Consider the following 17,721-nt stretch of genomic DNA (forward strand, 5'->3'; position numbering starts at 1 on the left):
AAATAAGAGCCCTGACAGATTAAAATAAGAACCCTGAGAGCAGGCAAGAACCCTGTGCATGCACCAAGGCAGCACTGCCAGAACTCTGGCTGCACTCCCTGGGGCAGGCTCACCCCTGGGACTGAGCAGAAGAGGGTCTGGGTGGTTGGGGGTCCTACCCCAGGGATTGCAGCCATGAGCACCCAATGCTGCAGTCCCAGTTCCATGTCAGGAAGATGTGCTCCGACCAGGATGGGGCGGAAGGAGGTGGTGGTTTGGAAATGACTGCCTGGTGCTGCGTTCACAGATGCCTGGCTGGTAAACCAGCATTTCTAACAGCTCCTTCTATGTTTCTTAGGAAAATGCTCAAGGTTAAAGATCACATAACTGGTTTGCTTTACTCAGCACAGCCCCTGCTTTCAGTGGAGTTCATCGCAGCTATTAGCTCAATTACTACAATCCGTAATCAGTGCACTACAATGATTCAACTTGACTTTATGTGATGAGTATCTTGCCTTGTCATGTAACAGATTGTGTGTACGTTGTATTTCTCTAAGGACCATCTGACCTTAGATATTAAATAGAAACATACTAGACCAACTGAGAAACATTTAATACATACATTTATCCCCTTAGATGTATTAAAAATTCAGAGGAAAAATAAATATTTAAGATGGTAAAGTATGTTTACCAAATGTTTTAACAGCTGCCTTTAGAGACAAGGAAATGGAAATGAAATGATGGGTGTTTGTTTCACAGGGTAATGCTCACAAAATGCATCCAAGTATCTGTTAAAGTGAGTGTAACTTGAGGTGGTCTTAAAGGGAAGACCTTTGAGATGGAAGGGAAACCACAGGAGAGAACTCAAAAAATGTGTTGAAAGAGTCTCTGCCCACATACAGGTTGGACTGTCAGAAAAATCAGCAAGTTGTTCCTAATACAGATGTCTTTTCCAGTTAGGCCAGGACAAACACCCCTGCCTGAACATGGCGGTGGGCAACCTGAGCCCTTCCTGCTGCTTTTGAACTGTCTGCAAAGGGACCAGGTATTTCAGGATCCAGGCAGCCACTGTGGCACTGGTGGAGGTCCCAACAGCAAGTTGCCTCTGTCCCTTCCTCCCCAGCAGCTGCCCCACAGAAGCAAAGGGGGTGAGAGGGACTCAGTGATGCTCAGAATTTGCTTCTGGTGCCTCAGATTTCCACTCTCTGTCTGACTGCCTCATCAGTTCCACTGGGAATGGGAAGAGCTGGACTGATGTGTTCCCCCCTTCATGGGATGTAATGACAGACCTATATCCCAGCATTTCCCCCCCAAGCATGACCACCTCAGCACACAGGTTTAGGGAGCTTCAAGCAGAGGAGATGGAGACAGCTGAAACACAGCATGGCACAAGTGAATGGAGGGGGAGGTAGGAACACTCATTAAAAGGAAGCAAAGAAAAAGGGAGGGTGTAAAAAATTCTGCAGCCCTAAATGGTAACTTATTCACTGATAATTTACATCTGTGTTACAGGACTATTAGTTCAGTTATCTGTCAAAAACCTTGCTGCAGGAGCTGGGCTGTCTCTGAGCTGCTGTACCAAACACCTTCCAGGAGCAGCATCTGCAGCTCTGCAGTGCCAATCCCTGCTGCAGCCCAGGACACAGGAGAAACAACTGCACTGCTGCCTGCTGCCCTCACACTTAGAGTTTGACTCAAGCCCAATGTGAAGTCCTCAAAATTTGGAGGAAACTCTGGTAAGCCCAGAGCACCATAAGGTAGAATGAAAAGATGTGGCAAGTGCCTAGCCACACTACATCCTGATGCAGAGCACATTATCAGTCATGTGCCATCTGAAACTTAACCTGAGAGTTTACAAATGAGCTGTAATGATATCAGAGTCTGCCTCATCTGCAAGATGTCCCTGACCCCGGTGACTGTGCTAGTAAAGTACACGTGGTTTTGACCCTGATTTGCAGTCGGGAGCATCACAACTGTGGCCCTTCAAGGCTGCCAGGGCTCTGCCAGGGCAGATGTTACAGCAGCTGCAGGCTGAGGAATCTGAGGAGATAAATGGGTATGAATGTAGAGCAGAATATGGTAGAGAAGTTCATGTTCAGGATTGGACAACAAAACCCCACTCAAGATCTGCCTGAGCTGACCTGGAGGACGAAGGAAGAACCTGATGATGAGCAGTATGAAATCTCTCTTGCAAGGTGACTCTCACAAATAAAATATCATATTGAAACATGTATGAAAAAATAAGAAGAACAGATGATCCAAACACCACTGATGTCAGGGCAAGAATCCCTGCTGCAGTCAGTGGCCTTTGGAGCAAGTCATCTTAGAGGAACAGGGTGAAGTAAACAACTGAAAAAAAGAGAAAACAACTTGCAGTAATTCACTGCAAATTCTGACCATAGAAAGTTGTAGTGAAAGGGCTTATCAAGGAAATGCTGACAAGCAGCAGGATAGGAGAGCCAAACAGTATTTGTGAATTTATTCTAGACTGGTACATGAATATTTAATTTGGCTTGAAGCCACTGTAGCAAAATGATCATTACGATGCATTTAATCTAGTTCAATTTTCCATGTCTTTCGAATTCAGAGATAATTCACAGAAACTTCAACCTGCAGCTATGGCTTCAGAAGACAAAAAGTATCAGTTATTAATTAAAGCAGGTTTGTTGTTTGGAATCATGAGTCATTAAGAACCTGGAAATCCAAGGTCATCAAGTGTGCTGTTTATAGCCAATACTCAGGGAAGTCACAGCAGCTGGAATGCCAATCTACTTTTGAAAATTATCTATTTTTTTTTCTTTCTTACAACTATCACAGCAACAACTTGGCAACTCTGTTTTCCTTATGTTTGTCTACAGAAAATTGTCATGTAAAGTGTGCTGCTGACACCTGGCTCCAAGGTGCAGTTAATGACTCAATGTATATGGTCATCATGCATCAAACAGGCGTAGGAGATACTTTATGTACACCACAGTCCTTGCAGAAAGTCACTCCTAAGTGGCAAGGATTCCAAATGTTTATTTTCATTAGATTTATTTGAGAGTGACCTCCTGCACATTCATCTGCCCACTCTATATGGAAGGCTAAATCCACAACTGATACAACGCCTCTGAAACTGGCACGAGAGAGAGGAAATTTCATGACATTGCTTTTAAAAGCTGTGAAAGGAAGAACCTGCATTTTTACCTCTTGGCCCATTTCCATACTGCAAAGCTTTGTTGACTGAGCTTTGGCATCCACCATGACATTGAACATGGTGCATATTGATTGAGGGACCCGGAAATCTGTTGATCGGCTCGTTTTTTGCAGCTTTACTTCAAATGCAATCCTGGTTCTGTTAAGGAAAAGAGAAAAAGACATTCCAGTTGCTTTTAACCATACAGATGATAATGATGATAATAATAATAATAATAATAATGTGAAACAATACTGAGGGAACTTCAACCAACCAGAAACCTGAATGCTGCTGGGAGCACTACAGTGCAATTGTTACAAATGTGCTTTTACTAAAAGTGATTTTCCTTTTTAAAAAGAAACCCACTCTCTGGAATACACACTATTTATAAACAGTGCAATGGTTTCAGGGAAATGGTGACTTTCTCATGCTTGATAAACAGTGTGATGATGTTACAAACAGCAGTTTCAATGTACACCTATAATTTGGTGGTATTAGCTGCTTTACAATCACCGAAAATGCAAACCTGGTGCTTTAAGGAGTCTCCTATTGCTCCATGGTATCAACTGCAAGTAACAGAAACTCCTCCATCGCTTGACTGGAAGGACTTTGCCAGATCATTGCATTTTCAGGTCTACATGATTGCATTTGCTTGCTGAAAGTTCATAATTGTTTCATGAAGCTCTCACACTCACCAGGACACGTCTACAAAATGTGCACAGGTGCAGTCATGCATGTATGAACACAGGCACATGCATTATACGAGCCCACACCCCTCTGCTCTCCTGAGCTCAAATTTGACATCCCTGGCAGTCACAAACTGTGTCACACCAAGAGTTTTGTTGGGCCAAGACTACAAGATTTGATCCTGAGATTTATTTTAAAATACGAAGACATCTGTGACTCTAATGTGAAGAACACTCGCAACACAAGGGGCACTGCCTTGCCTTTCTTTGGAAGCCCCTCTGCAGATTCCTGAAGTACTTCACTAATCTAACCCAGCACAGAACAATTATCACATCAGACAGAATCTGCCAACAAATTAACATTGGAGCTTCAATTTAGAAATAACAAATAATATCAGCTGCAGCTCAGGAATAACTCTGATCTTGAAAGATCCCCCAAGGGTTATGCAAATGAAGATTCATTTACAAATGTGAAACTCCCCTTCTTGGGATGCGATCTGAGCTCGTACATAGGTCCTCCTGCCTGGATATATTAGTGAAACAGGCTTTCCTTGCATGGGCTGCTTTTCTTACAGCACAGAAACACAACTGAGTGTGGCAGGCGGGGTGGCTCCCCTATGGTATTCAACAGTTCAGAGACAGACGCGAAGGAAAATGTTGTGTCAAACTGAAATCGCTAAAGAAACCTTAGCCAGGCCCTGTTTGCAGGTGATATAAATAGGGAAGGCAGCATATTGGTTTACATCAGCAGTGGCATTTGAACTGATTTAATTACCAGTGCCAGATTTAGCCTGGACTCGGGGACTAGAATCTTGATAATTACTGAAAGGACCCAAAGCGACTGGGATTTTCCATCTCCTTGCAGAGACGAGCATGTTCCTACTTACTTATGCTCAGAACCATTATATATAGTCATATCATTACAAGCTGGGCCAGGTTTTTACAGAGGGGCAACATATTTGTAGAAAGGTTGAAGCAGTTGGGAAAAAAAAAACACTGGCTTTCAGGCACCCGAGCCCTTCTTCAGATGTTCCTGGAAATGTGCTTATTCTTCCCCGTTATCTCAGCTGAGGTAACCTGGTCTGATTTCTATAGATCACAGCAGCTATAACTGCACTGCAGGTGTAGCAAAGGTGCCTTGGTTCCAATAAAAAAAAAACAAAAAACAAAACAAACAAAAAAGAGAAATTAAGTGTTTTGCTGGCAGAGCAGTGAGCTGAGCTCCAGCATTGGGTTTGCTCCTACAGGGCTGTCTGGCAACTGGATGATAACTGAAGCTCAGTGTTTGTTCCAGCCAAAGGACCAAAGACAAGCTGCTGCAATAAAGGGGACTTGCTCCATCAGAACCACAGAATGGTTTGGGTTGGAAGGCACCTCAGAAATCTTCTAGTTCCAACTGTCCTGTGACAGGCAGGAACACCTTTCACTACACCAGTTTGCTGCAAGCTCCATCCAACCTACTGCCAAGGACATCACTACTATCTCATTGCACTTAAAATGCACTGGGGTTTATTCCAGCATGGGGAGAGAGGAAGCCTTGAGCTGTGTGCCTTCCAGCGGGTGAATCTCCTGCCTACATCTTGGGGACTGAACATGCCTTCTGCCATGGTGACGTTGCACATCCAGACTGAGGAACATGTGAACAATAAATGCCACGCTCACACTAGCAGAGTGCCCCAGCAATTGTAGTACAGAACAGCCACCTCACACATTACAGCTAATATTAGCATGTACCAGTTATATTTGTCACCCATTTTTTCCTTTGGTTCATCTCTTTGCATATTAATTTATGCACAATGGAATGCAAAGTCAACTTCTTCCTCCTGCCTAATCACCTTTGATGCCAAGTGGACATAAACGACTGGGGAAAGGTTGGAAATTTAGCCTTAACATTTTGCTTTCAGAAAGACAGCTTTTTAAAAGTTTCTTAAACTATCTGTGTTTCACTGATAGTAAGACAGAAAGCAACACTGATCCTGTGAGCTTCCATGAGAAATGTGGCTGGTTGACTCGTGGGCACATACCTCTTCACACAGGACTCGATCATGTCACTTGCCATAAGCTTTAAGCGTTGCTCTAAGTGTTTCCCAAACTCCTCCTCAGGCCAGTGCAAATCCCGAATGAAGGTCTGCAGGGCATCAAGTTTCCAGAACATATCTTCTGAGGTGCCTGATCCATTGCTGGCAGGGCAAAATGAGAACAAAAGTCATAAGTGGTATCAGGCTCTTTGCAACCTGATGTGGAGACCATTCCTGCAACAAGTGTGGAGCAGACAGTTGTTTCATACACAGGACAACGCTGGCAATCTCCACCATCAGGATTTTTGAGTTTTACCATACAGTTGCCTAATCTACCTTGCTGTCATAACCCACAGACTTTCCAGACCAGATGAGTAAGACAACATTATGAGTTAACACATATTAACAGGAAGAATGTGTGTATGGTAAAAATCAGCCTTAGTTAATAACCACATTAACATATGTGATTATTAAGAATTAAGGCTACAAATTGTGGTAGAAAATCCTTGATCCATAATAACTGCCATACTAGACTGTATGCAGTTATTAGATTTAGGGTTTCATGCAATTCTCCCCCCTCTGAATTATACCTTGAGTTTGCCTTGTCCCCCCCAGCGAGCCCCCATTTCCAGGTAAGGGACAGTGCTAACAAGTGGTGAGCGAGGACACGCTTTATCTCTTGAACAGCTGAAAAAAAATCAGGGTAAATCAATTAAGCTAAGGGCTCTAGACATCTCATATCCAGGAGTTTTGGCAGGATTGACCACTGCACCTTTTCACAAATCTGCCTCTTGCAAAGGCATCCATAGGACAACAAATTTCTATTAAAAAAAAAAAAAAAAAAGATTTTGCAACATCTTTGGTCTGTCACAAAACTCTGAATTTCTCTCCCAAGCATATATTCTCATACCCACAGCCCTGCCCAGATGGAACTCTTTGGCCCTGCAGTGTATAGCTACACCAGCTCTTTCCCCAGTGTAATTCCATCTCAAACCTCCACTTACAGAATAAAAATACAGAACAGGATTGTGCTCTGTTCGTGCAGAAAAATTTATGCATCCATAACCCTTCTCTCTCCTTCTCTGCTTTCTCCCTCACTTTTTTTTTTGTTTTGTTTTGTTTCAGAACAATGACCAAGGGAGTTTCAAGAGTTTCAACCCCCTCCTCGCATACCACTAGTGCTAACACAGTAATTTATAAGGCATTTAACACACCATGCATTACCACTTGTGCTGACATCATCTATAGAAACAGATCAGGACGGGTGTTTCTATCATGACAGATGCCAGCTGCATTGAGTTTAATGCTAGAGGTGGGGAGAGCTAATGCAGATAGGGCTTCTGCCAGGGGAAAACTCACAACATGCTAGAGGGGTCCTGCTGGGTCCTGTGCTAAGGGACTCAAGGAGATAAAGAATGAATCGTCTCAGTTGTAGGAGAAACGTAGCTGACACTAAGCAACAGGTAACATGTCCTTGATGGAGGGGAAGGGTGAGTAAAAGGAAACCAGGGAGACGAAAAGATAAAGAATCAGGCATTTCCTTCAACCAGGGCACCGGTTTGTACAACAGTCTCAAGAATTCAGCTACCACCAGTTTTTGGTTTTGCCTGGTTCGAACCTGTGCTTGGGTATGAATAAGCTTTAACAGTCTAAACCCAGTTTTGCAACTGCATGAATTTATGTTTTAAATGATTAAGTATATACAAAAATTGGTATTTACTACAGCAATATTATGACATTCATTTGGTTGCAAAATTTTTGAAGTATTATTCTTGGTCTTTTTCTCACTTTTGATTAGGACATTATGCAAATAAACAATATAAACTCATTTCCAAGATGCACTGTTAATATTTTGCTTGTGAGCACCACAGTTGCTCTGATCATGCAGGCAGCTTGCAATACACCACTGATGCTCAAGCATTTTCAGAGGGATTATCCAATTTTCTGTCATGACATGATTCTTATCTTTTCAAGGGCAATACCACAAAGCATGCACAGAGAAAGATTAAAATTTTCAAGTATTCTTTACAGACAACTGCCTAAGCTAGCCTTTAATATAGCTATCTTAGCATGAATATGAGTTGTATAGCTTTGAAACACAAACGACCATGATACTATTTGGAAAGCTTTTAAAATCTTTTTAAAATCTATAACCATCAGTGTTTGTTTTACTTCTGGTTCATTAGAACTGCTTTGCAATACAGCCTGTCTGAGGCTGATGGCAGAGGCCTCTGGGTGGACTCCAGGTGTAGATGTAATCAATGGTGTCCCAGTAACAGTGATGAGGGGAGTTTTGGGGAGGCTTCTACAGTTTTATCCTTTAAGAGAGAAGGTAAGAAAAAAAAGCAATTCATCCCTGCAGTGCCGTCTGAGATCACCCTATGCCAACCTCAACAACCCACTAGGAATTTAGAACTGGCAAGATCTCAGTTCCTGTGCTGGGAGCACAGCTTGGGAGATGAGCTGCCTCAAGCACCAAGATTTGAGTGGAGCTCACTGTGCACCACCCTCCCCACTTTCCAGTGGCTTGGACTTTTAAGAGAAATCTGCTATCAGAAGAGAACTTCCTTCATCTGTGCCCAGGATTTGTGGTATGTCCCCTCTGAGCCCCATGCATGCACCCTGGGATGCTCAGAGAGGGAGCTGAACACAGAGCACAAAGCTCCAGCAGATCGACTGCTTTGATACAACGTCTGATTTTCAAAGACATAATCTAAAGCTCACATTGAAAATATCTATTTTTTAAAGTTGGACACAGCTTATTCAGGCTGTAATGATGGCTGTGGAGCTTTAATTTCTATTGGTGGCCTCCCCCAACAAGAATAAACTTGTTGCTGGGTGTTCCTCTTTGTTAAACTGTTTCATCAAAATCAAGACAAAAATTATTATCTGGGAAATAGAGAACTTGCATTGAATAACTTTTAGATCTACATCTGGTCCACAGAAATTGGTTGACTGGCATTGAAATTGGTTCGTCTTCTCTTTTGGACAAAACTCTTTGCTGAGACACATCATGTCACATTATAAGTTCTGGGGTTGGAATGTTTTTCAGACCATGTCCCATTGTTGACAGCTATTTTGTAAAGCAAGATACTTGCTCAAATTCTCAGTGGGAGTAAGACAAATTTTCAAGATTTATACAAAAAAATCCCTCAAAATACACATGCCAGAAATTCACTAGTGTCTCATTCAGAAAACATCTAATTAACTGTATCACTCTAAAGTTTTATATAATGCACAGAAACAAACAATACATATCCATGCCAAGATTACTTTAAATTTAAATGAGATCTAATTTGAACTGAATACACACTCAGAATCATAAATAGCAGCCATCCATGACGGTGCAGAAAAGCTAGGCATTTGTGGGATGCCTAGTGGGATGTTAACTGGTAGATTTGGTACTTTAGGGAGATTCACATTTGGTAGATTCACATTGGGCAGATTACTTGTTAAACTCCTGTGGAAGAAACAGACAGAAAGAAAAAAATACCATAACAGTGACAATGCAGATGTAGCAGAAGCATGTGACACTCATAAACAAATCTGCAAAGTTCACAGCAGGACGACAGTTAAAAAACTAAAGCAAAACGTCTTAGAAAGAAGCATGAGTATGGAAGCTTAAGTGTGCTGGGTTTGCAGTCTGCAATAAAAAGATATTTACTTAAAAGAAAAAAAAACAACAAAACAAAAAGGAAAAAAAAAAGGATGAAAAGAAGAAGAATCACTGAGCAGCAAATCAACAGAATACTCAAACAGCCCCAGAAAATAACTTCACCTTCAAGTCCTGACCCCATTTCCAAGTGCAGAGAGCACCCTTTCCTCAGAAAAATTTCTTGTAAGAAAGTAAATCTCAATTCTTAGGCACTCAGGCTGGATGTAAGAGCTAAACTAAGAGATCTACTAGGGAACTGAGATTCCAAGAAACACAGTTTGAAGTTTCAGCCCTGTAGAAGTCTGTATGAGTTTTTCTTGCCACCAAATTCAGTAAAGTAAGGATTTAACTAGAAACCCTGTTTATCTTCAACTCTACAAATAATGACAAAGGGCTGATCTGGAGCAATGGAACAGAGAACTGGAAGGTCCTCAGTGAATACTCTTGCCCTGAATCTCTCTTGCATTCCTGCTTGTGGAGAAAATGGGTCTTGCAGGTTGCCCAGCTCTACACGTGCACCTGAATGAACTGCACTGACTGAATCCAGGACTGGTCCATGAATGTTTCTTGTATGGAAATGGACCATGGGGTGAATAAGACATTCAAAGGTTAATATATCAAGCATGTGCACCGGGGCATCATGTCTTCAATAAATATTTTCAGAAACACCACTGTTATGCAAATAGGGATCTTTTAAAAGTGGGTTAGTGTATTAATTTAACGCCACGTACTCTCTTGAAACAATGTGTGGTGTAACAGCACTGCATGCTTAAAGTTTGCAAAACACCCTGACCTATTTTAGTGTGCTAGGTCTCTAGATGTTATAATTGGTCTAATTCTGTTTTAATGAGTATCTCATCACAGTCAGATTTTATGCAAAATAAAAATGTCACAGGATCTGGGAATCGGAAGCCAGTGTGTTTTGATTCTGCCTTAATCCAGTGATGCTGTATGGCACATTGGGACACAACCCATTAGAGGGTTTTACAGTCCCATTTGAGGAAGAAAAGCTGATGCTTTGACACCATTTTCACCAGACCATTATTTGGGCTCAGTGAAAACGCCATCAGGACTTTGGGATTTCAGCTTCACCCTGTGCTGCTGAAGCTACTGAAAGCTTTTCTATTGATGTGCACAGACACAGCTTCAGCATTCAAACTTCCCAGCTCTCAGGGATGGCACCAGGACGTGCCACCTTAGGTGGGCTCTCCCATTCCCCTGGATTACATTAGTTACTGCGCAGGCAGCACTACCTGGACTCTTGGAAAACTAACAAATGACACCCTGTGTCTTTCAAGCCATATTAAAATCTTACCAATTTCCTAGAGTCATATTTTGAAGTACATTTCTTGCTGCTTGTTTTACATGCCAAAACCCAAAGTACTGGAATTGAACTGTCTATATTAAATAAATTTTCCTAACACAAGAGTTGAACCACACCTCTGCAAGAGCTCATCTTGTCACTGGTGGCAAGTCTTAGGGAGTAAACTTTATCCTCATTCTCTCTTTGCTAATAAAATCCCTTGCTGGAGAGGAAAAAAACAATTAAAAGTATTTTCCTGCTGAAAGAAAAAAGTATCTTCTTGTTTCCTTTTGTTTCTATGATTCCTACTAGATCTGACTTCTTGCTATCTATGTGTTCTTGTTAGGCTGCAAGCAGACATGAGAGTTTACTAACGTGACAAAGCTCTCCATTGTTTCCATTCATACTGTATCTTCTGTTAAGCTGACACGATTATTGAATGAGACACAGACACCATAGTGATTGAGAGAGTGTTAGATCTTCAGAAATGGCAGTGCATGTGCTTAGATACTGATATGGAATAAATAAAGAAATAGCAAGAGGTGGACAACATATAATTGTATAAGGAAAAGCAACTTAAATAACTTAGCCAGATGGTAAATACATAAATCAGAGGACCTTTGGTTTTAATATTAAAATTCAAGAAGTGACAGTGTTATATTAATAAAAACACTGTATTAATAAAATATGACTTCTGGAGTAAACAGTATACTATATTCACACGGAAACATATTTCTTTTATACAACACATTATTTTGCTGATGCAAGAATATGTTGCAAGAATAAGTTATTACTCTTAAAACAAAACAAAACAGCAAAATAATGGAGTATTTTTATGTTAACATACAGTAACTAATTTAAAAAATATTATCCTGAATTGACATGCACAGTTTTGCAGGTTCAACTGATCTAATTATCTGACTAACAGTTGCAGTGAGACCTGTAAAAAATGATTAATATTACCAACAAATGTTCCAGCCTGCAGTTGCTCAGACCATAAAACTACAGGTCCAAGATGAGAAGCTGTTTCTAGAAGCCAGCCATGCCTATTTAATATAGATGGCTAAATATAACCTCAGCCATCAGGCAGAGAATGTGGGCATTTGCATCAACAAGATGAGGGCTGTCTGATTTAAGACGACTCAGCTTCAGGACTGGATCCTGATCCATTTGATAAAAAGACACATTCTCTGGAGCTGCACTGCTTGTTTTCTTGGCTTCTTCTGATTCACCCCCGTTTGTGTCTGCTGGCTGTGTAAATGGCTTCCACCTGTACTGTCTGCTGGGAAATTCTTGGTGCAAACTGGCTGGCAACACACCCCTGGACAACATCCCAATGCTCCACTGTACTGTAGCACCCATCACAGAAAACACATCCGAGTGCACAGAGGCTGCTCCCGTAGAGCTGCCCCAGTACTGACAGAAGAGCAGAAAAACCCACAGTATTTTTACTAAGTTGCCTCCTGGCTTCAGGACAGAGCTGAATAAGACCCCTGCCCGTACTCAAATGCTCAGTTCCAACAGGATGCCTGAAATGATTTAGTGATGGAAGACACAAACGCCTTTCCCTGCCATCACTATAAATGCCTACAGCCTTACTGCCTGGGCTGAGCAAATGCTCAAGAGCAAATCTTTCCACAAAAGCCTTGAAGTGAAGCAGAGAGCTTGATAGTGAAGTAGGCAGTCAAATCTGTGCTCTTCCTCTGACTGACACTCAGAATAGCAACAAAAATACTCATTTTCACTACACAGAGCTTCTTTTAAGGGGAAATATTTTTCATTAGTGCTTTGTAATAGTACAACCTTATAAAATGATTACTATAATAATACTGTTCATTTTCTTACTTTTATCCTAATGATACATTTTATAAATAGTTTGCAAAGGGTTAGAGAGCAATTAGAAGATGCTAAAGCCAGGACTAAAGAGTGGTAGAGACAGCCACAGGTCGGACAAGCTATTTGAATTGGTTGTCACTGCACCGGCTTTAGCGTTTGCTCAAAAAGATCTTTCAACACAGACACACACACACAGGGACACACACACAAGTACGTGTCTGCTAGCTGCAAGATAAATCAGCATTCTCCAAGAAGCTAAAATGAAAAAAACAAACCAAACAACCCATTGCAAACCCTACTTTTCCAAGACCTCTCAACTCACCAGAGAACAGACCTACTCTGTATCCTCCGTATTTGGATGACTGTGCGAAGGACAAGTGTTCCACATTTCTCTGCGTGGATTCACACAAGCACACCAGCTGCTCTAGCTATAGGGCACGGACCCCCTGCAAATTCAGCAGCTCTGCAGAGGCAGATTACATAGCCCTCATGAGCACATTTCATCGATGCTTTCCCCCCCCATGCTTTCAATACTTAACAGTATCTCTCTCACTGTTTGTGATTTCTATACCTAACTCCTTGTAGCATAAGGTGCAGAGTATTCAGCAATGAAAATAGAAGAAATACATGCTTGCAAACTGCCATCTGGTCAGGTTACAGGGGGCCACATACTTCAGCCTTGATTGCAAGCCTGAGCACAGAGAAACCCTTTCAAAAGTATCTACATTGTGGAACAATTTCTTCATTAACAGGAGATTCTGAGTTTTCCTTCTGAGTTCCTTCTCACTGTAGGCATTCAAAGCAGGACAGTAGTAAGCTCAGTGGAATGGACTACCACAATGATCTACCTTTTCTGGTCAAACTGAAGGCTGTGCTGCAGTATGCACATGCTGGGGGGAGAAGGCAATAGATACACGAGGGAAAAGTGAACAAGGTAAATCTCTGACCTGAGTTTTTCTGCAAGTTCACTGTCCATCGGATGAAGAGGAGCAGGTGGTCTGCCCAGGAGGCAAAAGATGAGGATGCTTAGCATTTGGTTCTGAACAGTGCATCCAAACTGTACTAAGATCCTAGGAGTGACACCCCCTTTCCCTTACAGGCCATCCTCTGTGCACTCACTGGTACCTCTCCTTGCTGGGTCACATTGTGTTGCCAGTGCTTGTAACTCACATTTTTGTGTGCAAGACACAACAACAAAATACCAACTAGTGAAAAAAAACCCTAGAGTGCATCTTTTCACCAGGTGGACATGAGCTTTGTGAGGAAAACATCCACTTTCCTGCTGAAAGAAATCTTCTAAATACCTGGGTCTGTAGGACAGCCAGTCCATCCTGGGCTTTCACTTGAAACTGCAATGCTCAAAGCACTCTAACTGGAACTCCAGAAGGGAGTAACAGTTACAAGAAAAGATCTTTTATAACTGTCAAAGATAACTTAAAAATAACAGATGATGACATACCCAGGGATAAAGCATTTTGTAAGGCAAGTACCACAGCCAGGTACTTATGGACATCTATAGTTAAGCCACAGAAGTCATTAAAAGCCAAAATTATGTCAGTATCTGACAAAAGAAGAAAGCAGAACAAATTGCTTATTGACTGCTTGAATCAGGTGGACAGGAGTTAACTGCTTCTGTTTCATAACAGACAAGCAAAGACAAACACATTAATTACTAAAACAGTTCTGAAACTAAAGTTAATCCTAACTTCAAAATGCAGTTCTGCTTGAAGGAGTGGCAGTAAAAATGGCATTCTCCTACTCGAAAGATCTATTTCTTGTATGTTTTCTGGGTCACATCTGCTTATTTGAAACGAGATTTTTTAGGATTTTTAACCCTGTTAGCCTGCAGACCAAAGACAGCAAATGGGAAGTGAGAGAGACTCCTGAATGCCAGCCACTTAACCCCACTCAAAACAGAAGGGGTGATCAGGTGTCAAGAAAAGGTCTGAAATTTGGCAGACAGAATCCTTATGGATGCTGAGGTTGTAAAAGAAAGAAAGGAAAAAACCTGGGTGCTCAGATTCCAGGTTGCATATGGGAGGCTGGCTGCTGCACAAAATCTCTTTTCCCTGTAAACCGAACATATTTGGTGTGAAAAGCCCTCAAAGACCACGCGGTCTTTTATACAGCAACCTCGGAAGAGTGCACTGCCACTTAACTTTGTCTAGAGAAACACACAAAAAAAGCAGGGAAAATAGTCTTTCCAGAGGTCAGCTGGTCCCAATCTGCTGTCGGAGGCACCGCCAGACTTGTGTTGCTGGCAAAGGGCTGAGCTTTCTCTTTTAATACCTTTACTAGAAGGAAAAGCCAGTCCTTTTCCTCTATAAGATCTGACTTGGCTTTTTAGAGCAAGCATGACAGGGCTCAGCAATGCTTCAAAACCTGTGAAATAACAACAGTAATCCAAAGCACATGCCACATTTTTATCATTTACCAGCTCCGGAGTTCAATTTGGGTGTCTCTCAGGCTACTCAGTTCCTGCTGGTAGATTTCTAGTTCTCCACATTTAATAATTGATTCTGCTTGAATAATCTCACCTGTGTTTCACTATGGTTTCTGCACGTCTAATCCTATAGGCAATGGAGCTGGGACCTGGCAGAGCTGGGGACACCCTGGGACATGGGGACATGTGCAGCTGTCAGCTGCCAGCCAGAAGCATAAGGCTGTACCAATCCTCCATGAGTTGGGTGGAAAAAATGAGTATTGGGAAGAGTAAGTATAGCAATGACTTGCACAGGTTATAGGGCTTGACTGAACACAGTGAAACAAGGGATTTTGTTCTGAAAAAGAGCTATTTGAACTCAAAAGGCCTTTTAGAAAAGAATTCAAAAAGCCATGCCAGCTGAGAAGGTTTTCACATTTTCAGACTTCCAAGTCCAAAGGCACACAGTTCAAACTGAGGCAGCAATGCATTTCAAAAAGCAAATACCATTTCCCTCTTTAACTTGAAAACCCTCACAAGAGCAGGCCTTCTACTTTTAGCATTACACTAGAAAATCTAAAGCACTTTCTGCATGTCCTGTGTAAAGTTTGCTAATTCATCTCTGTATGAATCTCCATCCATTTGCACCCAAATTCCAATTGTATCAAAGGAGGTTTCCTTACTTTACTGGCTCCCATGACTCCCGCTCAAAGCCCCTGTGAATTGACTGTGCAATTGAGGACTCCATCAGATCGACATATCTAACAACAAGTGGAGCAAACAGGTCTTGGAGGTGTTTGTGGAACTTTCCATTGCACAAATTATCTAGAATAGATAAATAAAAGTAGAGTAAGACACTACTGTTACTAAAAACTCTGCAACAAACCACAGTGTGGCACTTTTTTACACACGAATTTGCCAGCGAACGGGAAGAAACTTCAGGAACGTAACAGGAGTTGGCATCAGGCACCAGTGCTCAAGACAAAGACAGCAGGAATGGCTTCTTACTCCAAACAAATAAACAGATAACAAATCTTCTTTTCCGTTAAAATAAAACTTATAAATATATTATTACTTCCTGTGAATAAAATGGATGTAAGAAATACAGCATAGCAAACATTATGGCTTTAGTAGGTAAGAGAATAATTTCTTTTCTGGTTACTCCTGACCATAATGCTGGAAATAGCTCTCTGAGGATGAGTCCCTGGCTTTTTTACATGTTGTAGGAAGCCGTCCCTGTTGTGGGACCTAACTGAAGGCAACATTAATTCTACCAGCTCCTCAGGAGCAGCAGGACCACCTGGGGGAGTGCCAGATCCTCATGGGTTTTGAAGGCATGGGCCCACGTGCTCTGGAGAAGAGCCTTATTGTACAAATCACTATTCCTCTGAACCACTCCTGCTTTCATTTACTTGAGTATTTTCCTCCCTTCAATAAAATACTTTAAAGCAGGGACTGTTTTACTCCATGTTAAATAAATGCAGTACACACATATAAAAAGACACACACATTTAATGACAGTGAGATAGAGTGCCTAATTCCCTGCTTATCAGGCAGCCTTTACCAAGAGATGTGAGAAGATGAAGCAAAACAGGAGTTGAACTTCTCACCTTTGTCAGAGGCACTTGATTTAAGGGGTGCCTGTGTGTCTTTTTTTTCCCTAGTGCAAATATAACAAAATCAAGCTGATGCTAAAAGAGCATTTACTGTAGATCTATAGAGGTTCCCTGAGCAGTGTGGAGAGGCTGAAAGTATTATCAGTAACCTGCCCACTGAAAAAGAAATGACCAAAATACAATACATACAGTCACTACGCAGGGAATCATTTAGAAGCTGAAAGAGTGGAAAGCTGTCCCAGGTGTCTGGGGGTTGCACCTCTAATGCACCATCCATATCCACAGCAAACAGCGACAGGAAGGTCTCCGCATGCTCAACCATAAGGTCTGACCACCAAGCAAAGGCCTTCAGAGTTGGTAGAAAAAGACAACAAAGAAGTGTATTAGTTCTAACAAAGCACAGGGAAAGATGTTAGGCCATGTTATTTCGAAAAAAAAAACAAACAAAAAACAACCAACCAGGAAAAAAAAACCCAGGAAAAAAAGAAAAAAAGCCCAGTGCATCCCATGGAAACTACCTTTATTGTAAAGAGAACAGTGCTTTAAAGTGCTAGCTTGCACAAACAGTGCTAATCACAGGAATTAGGCACTGGTATTTTAATGCAAACGTTTCTTGTGGAGGATCTTTTCAGAGCTCCACCATAAAGGTAGGTAGCTGTAACATGGCAGAGCAGGTTTTGTCTGTTCAATTTACAATAAATGACTTTGTTCATCTTTTATCTTGCTAATTATCATAATAATCAACTAATTCTAAAATATAGTAATTTGAGTTTACTGTGCTTGTGTGTTTTCTGCTGTACTTTTCAACTGTTTCAATTTTATTTGGGTTCACTACTTCTATTTGTCTTGAAAAACGAGAAGCCTAAGACATTAAAGCCTGTCCTAAATCACTCACACTCTTCTTTAGAAATATTTCAAGCATCACCAGTAAAAGTATTACAGCACTGTTCATTTTACAGATTTAGCTATACACATCCATAGAAACACACTACCACCTTCATAATGCTACTGATTAAGAAACAGATTACAAA

The 17,721-nt window shown here is 41.5% G+C and overlaps 1 protein-coding gene across 5 annotated transcripts in view; it reads right to left on the reverse strand.

Moving 5' to 3' along the window:
- Window positions 1–17,721, reverse strand: part of CADPS (calcium dependent secretion activator) — a 203,624-nt gene that overhangs the window by 32,002 nt on the left and 153,901 nt on the right. For 3 of the 5 annotated variants that reach the window (XM_030458293.1, XM_030458292.1, XM_030458291.1), the window contains 4 exons: window positions 16,880–17,036; window positions 15,758–15,899; window positions 5,865–6,020; window positions 3,166–3,313 (listed from right to left, as the gene is read on the reverse strand). In XM_030458293.1, coding sequence (XP_030314153.1) covers window positions 3,166–3,313; window positions 5,865–6,020; window positions 15,758–15,899; window positions 16,880–17,036 — 603 coding nt within the window. Of the gene's footprint in view, window positions 1–3,165; window positions 3,314–5,864; window positions 6,021–9,171; window positions 9,319–15,757; window positions 15,900–16,879; window positions 17,037–17,721 lie in introns of all 5 variants that reach the window. The other 2 variants (XM_030458289.1, XM_030458290.1) reach the window with 1 other exon arrangement.

This window comes from Calypte anna, chromosome 12 (assembly GCF_003957555.1).
Source record: "Calypte anna isolate BGI_N300 chromosome 12, bCalAnn1_v1.p, whole genome shotgun sequence".
Taxonomy (NCBI): Eukaryota; Metazoa; Chordata; class Aves; order Apodiformes; family Trochilidae; genus Calypte; species Calypte anna.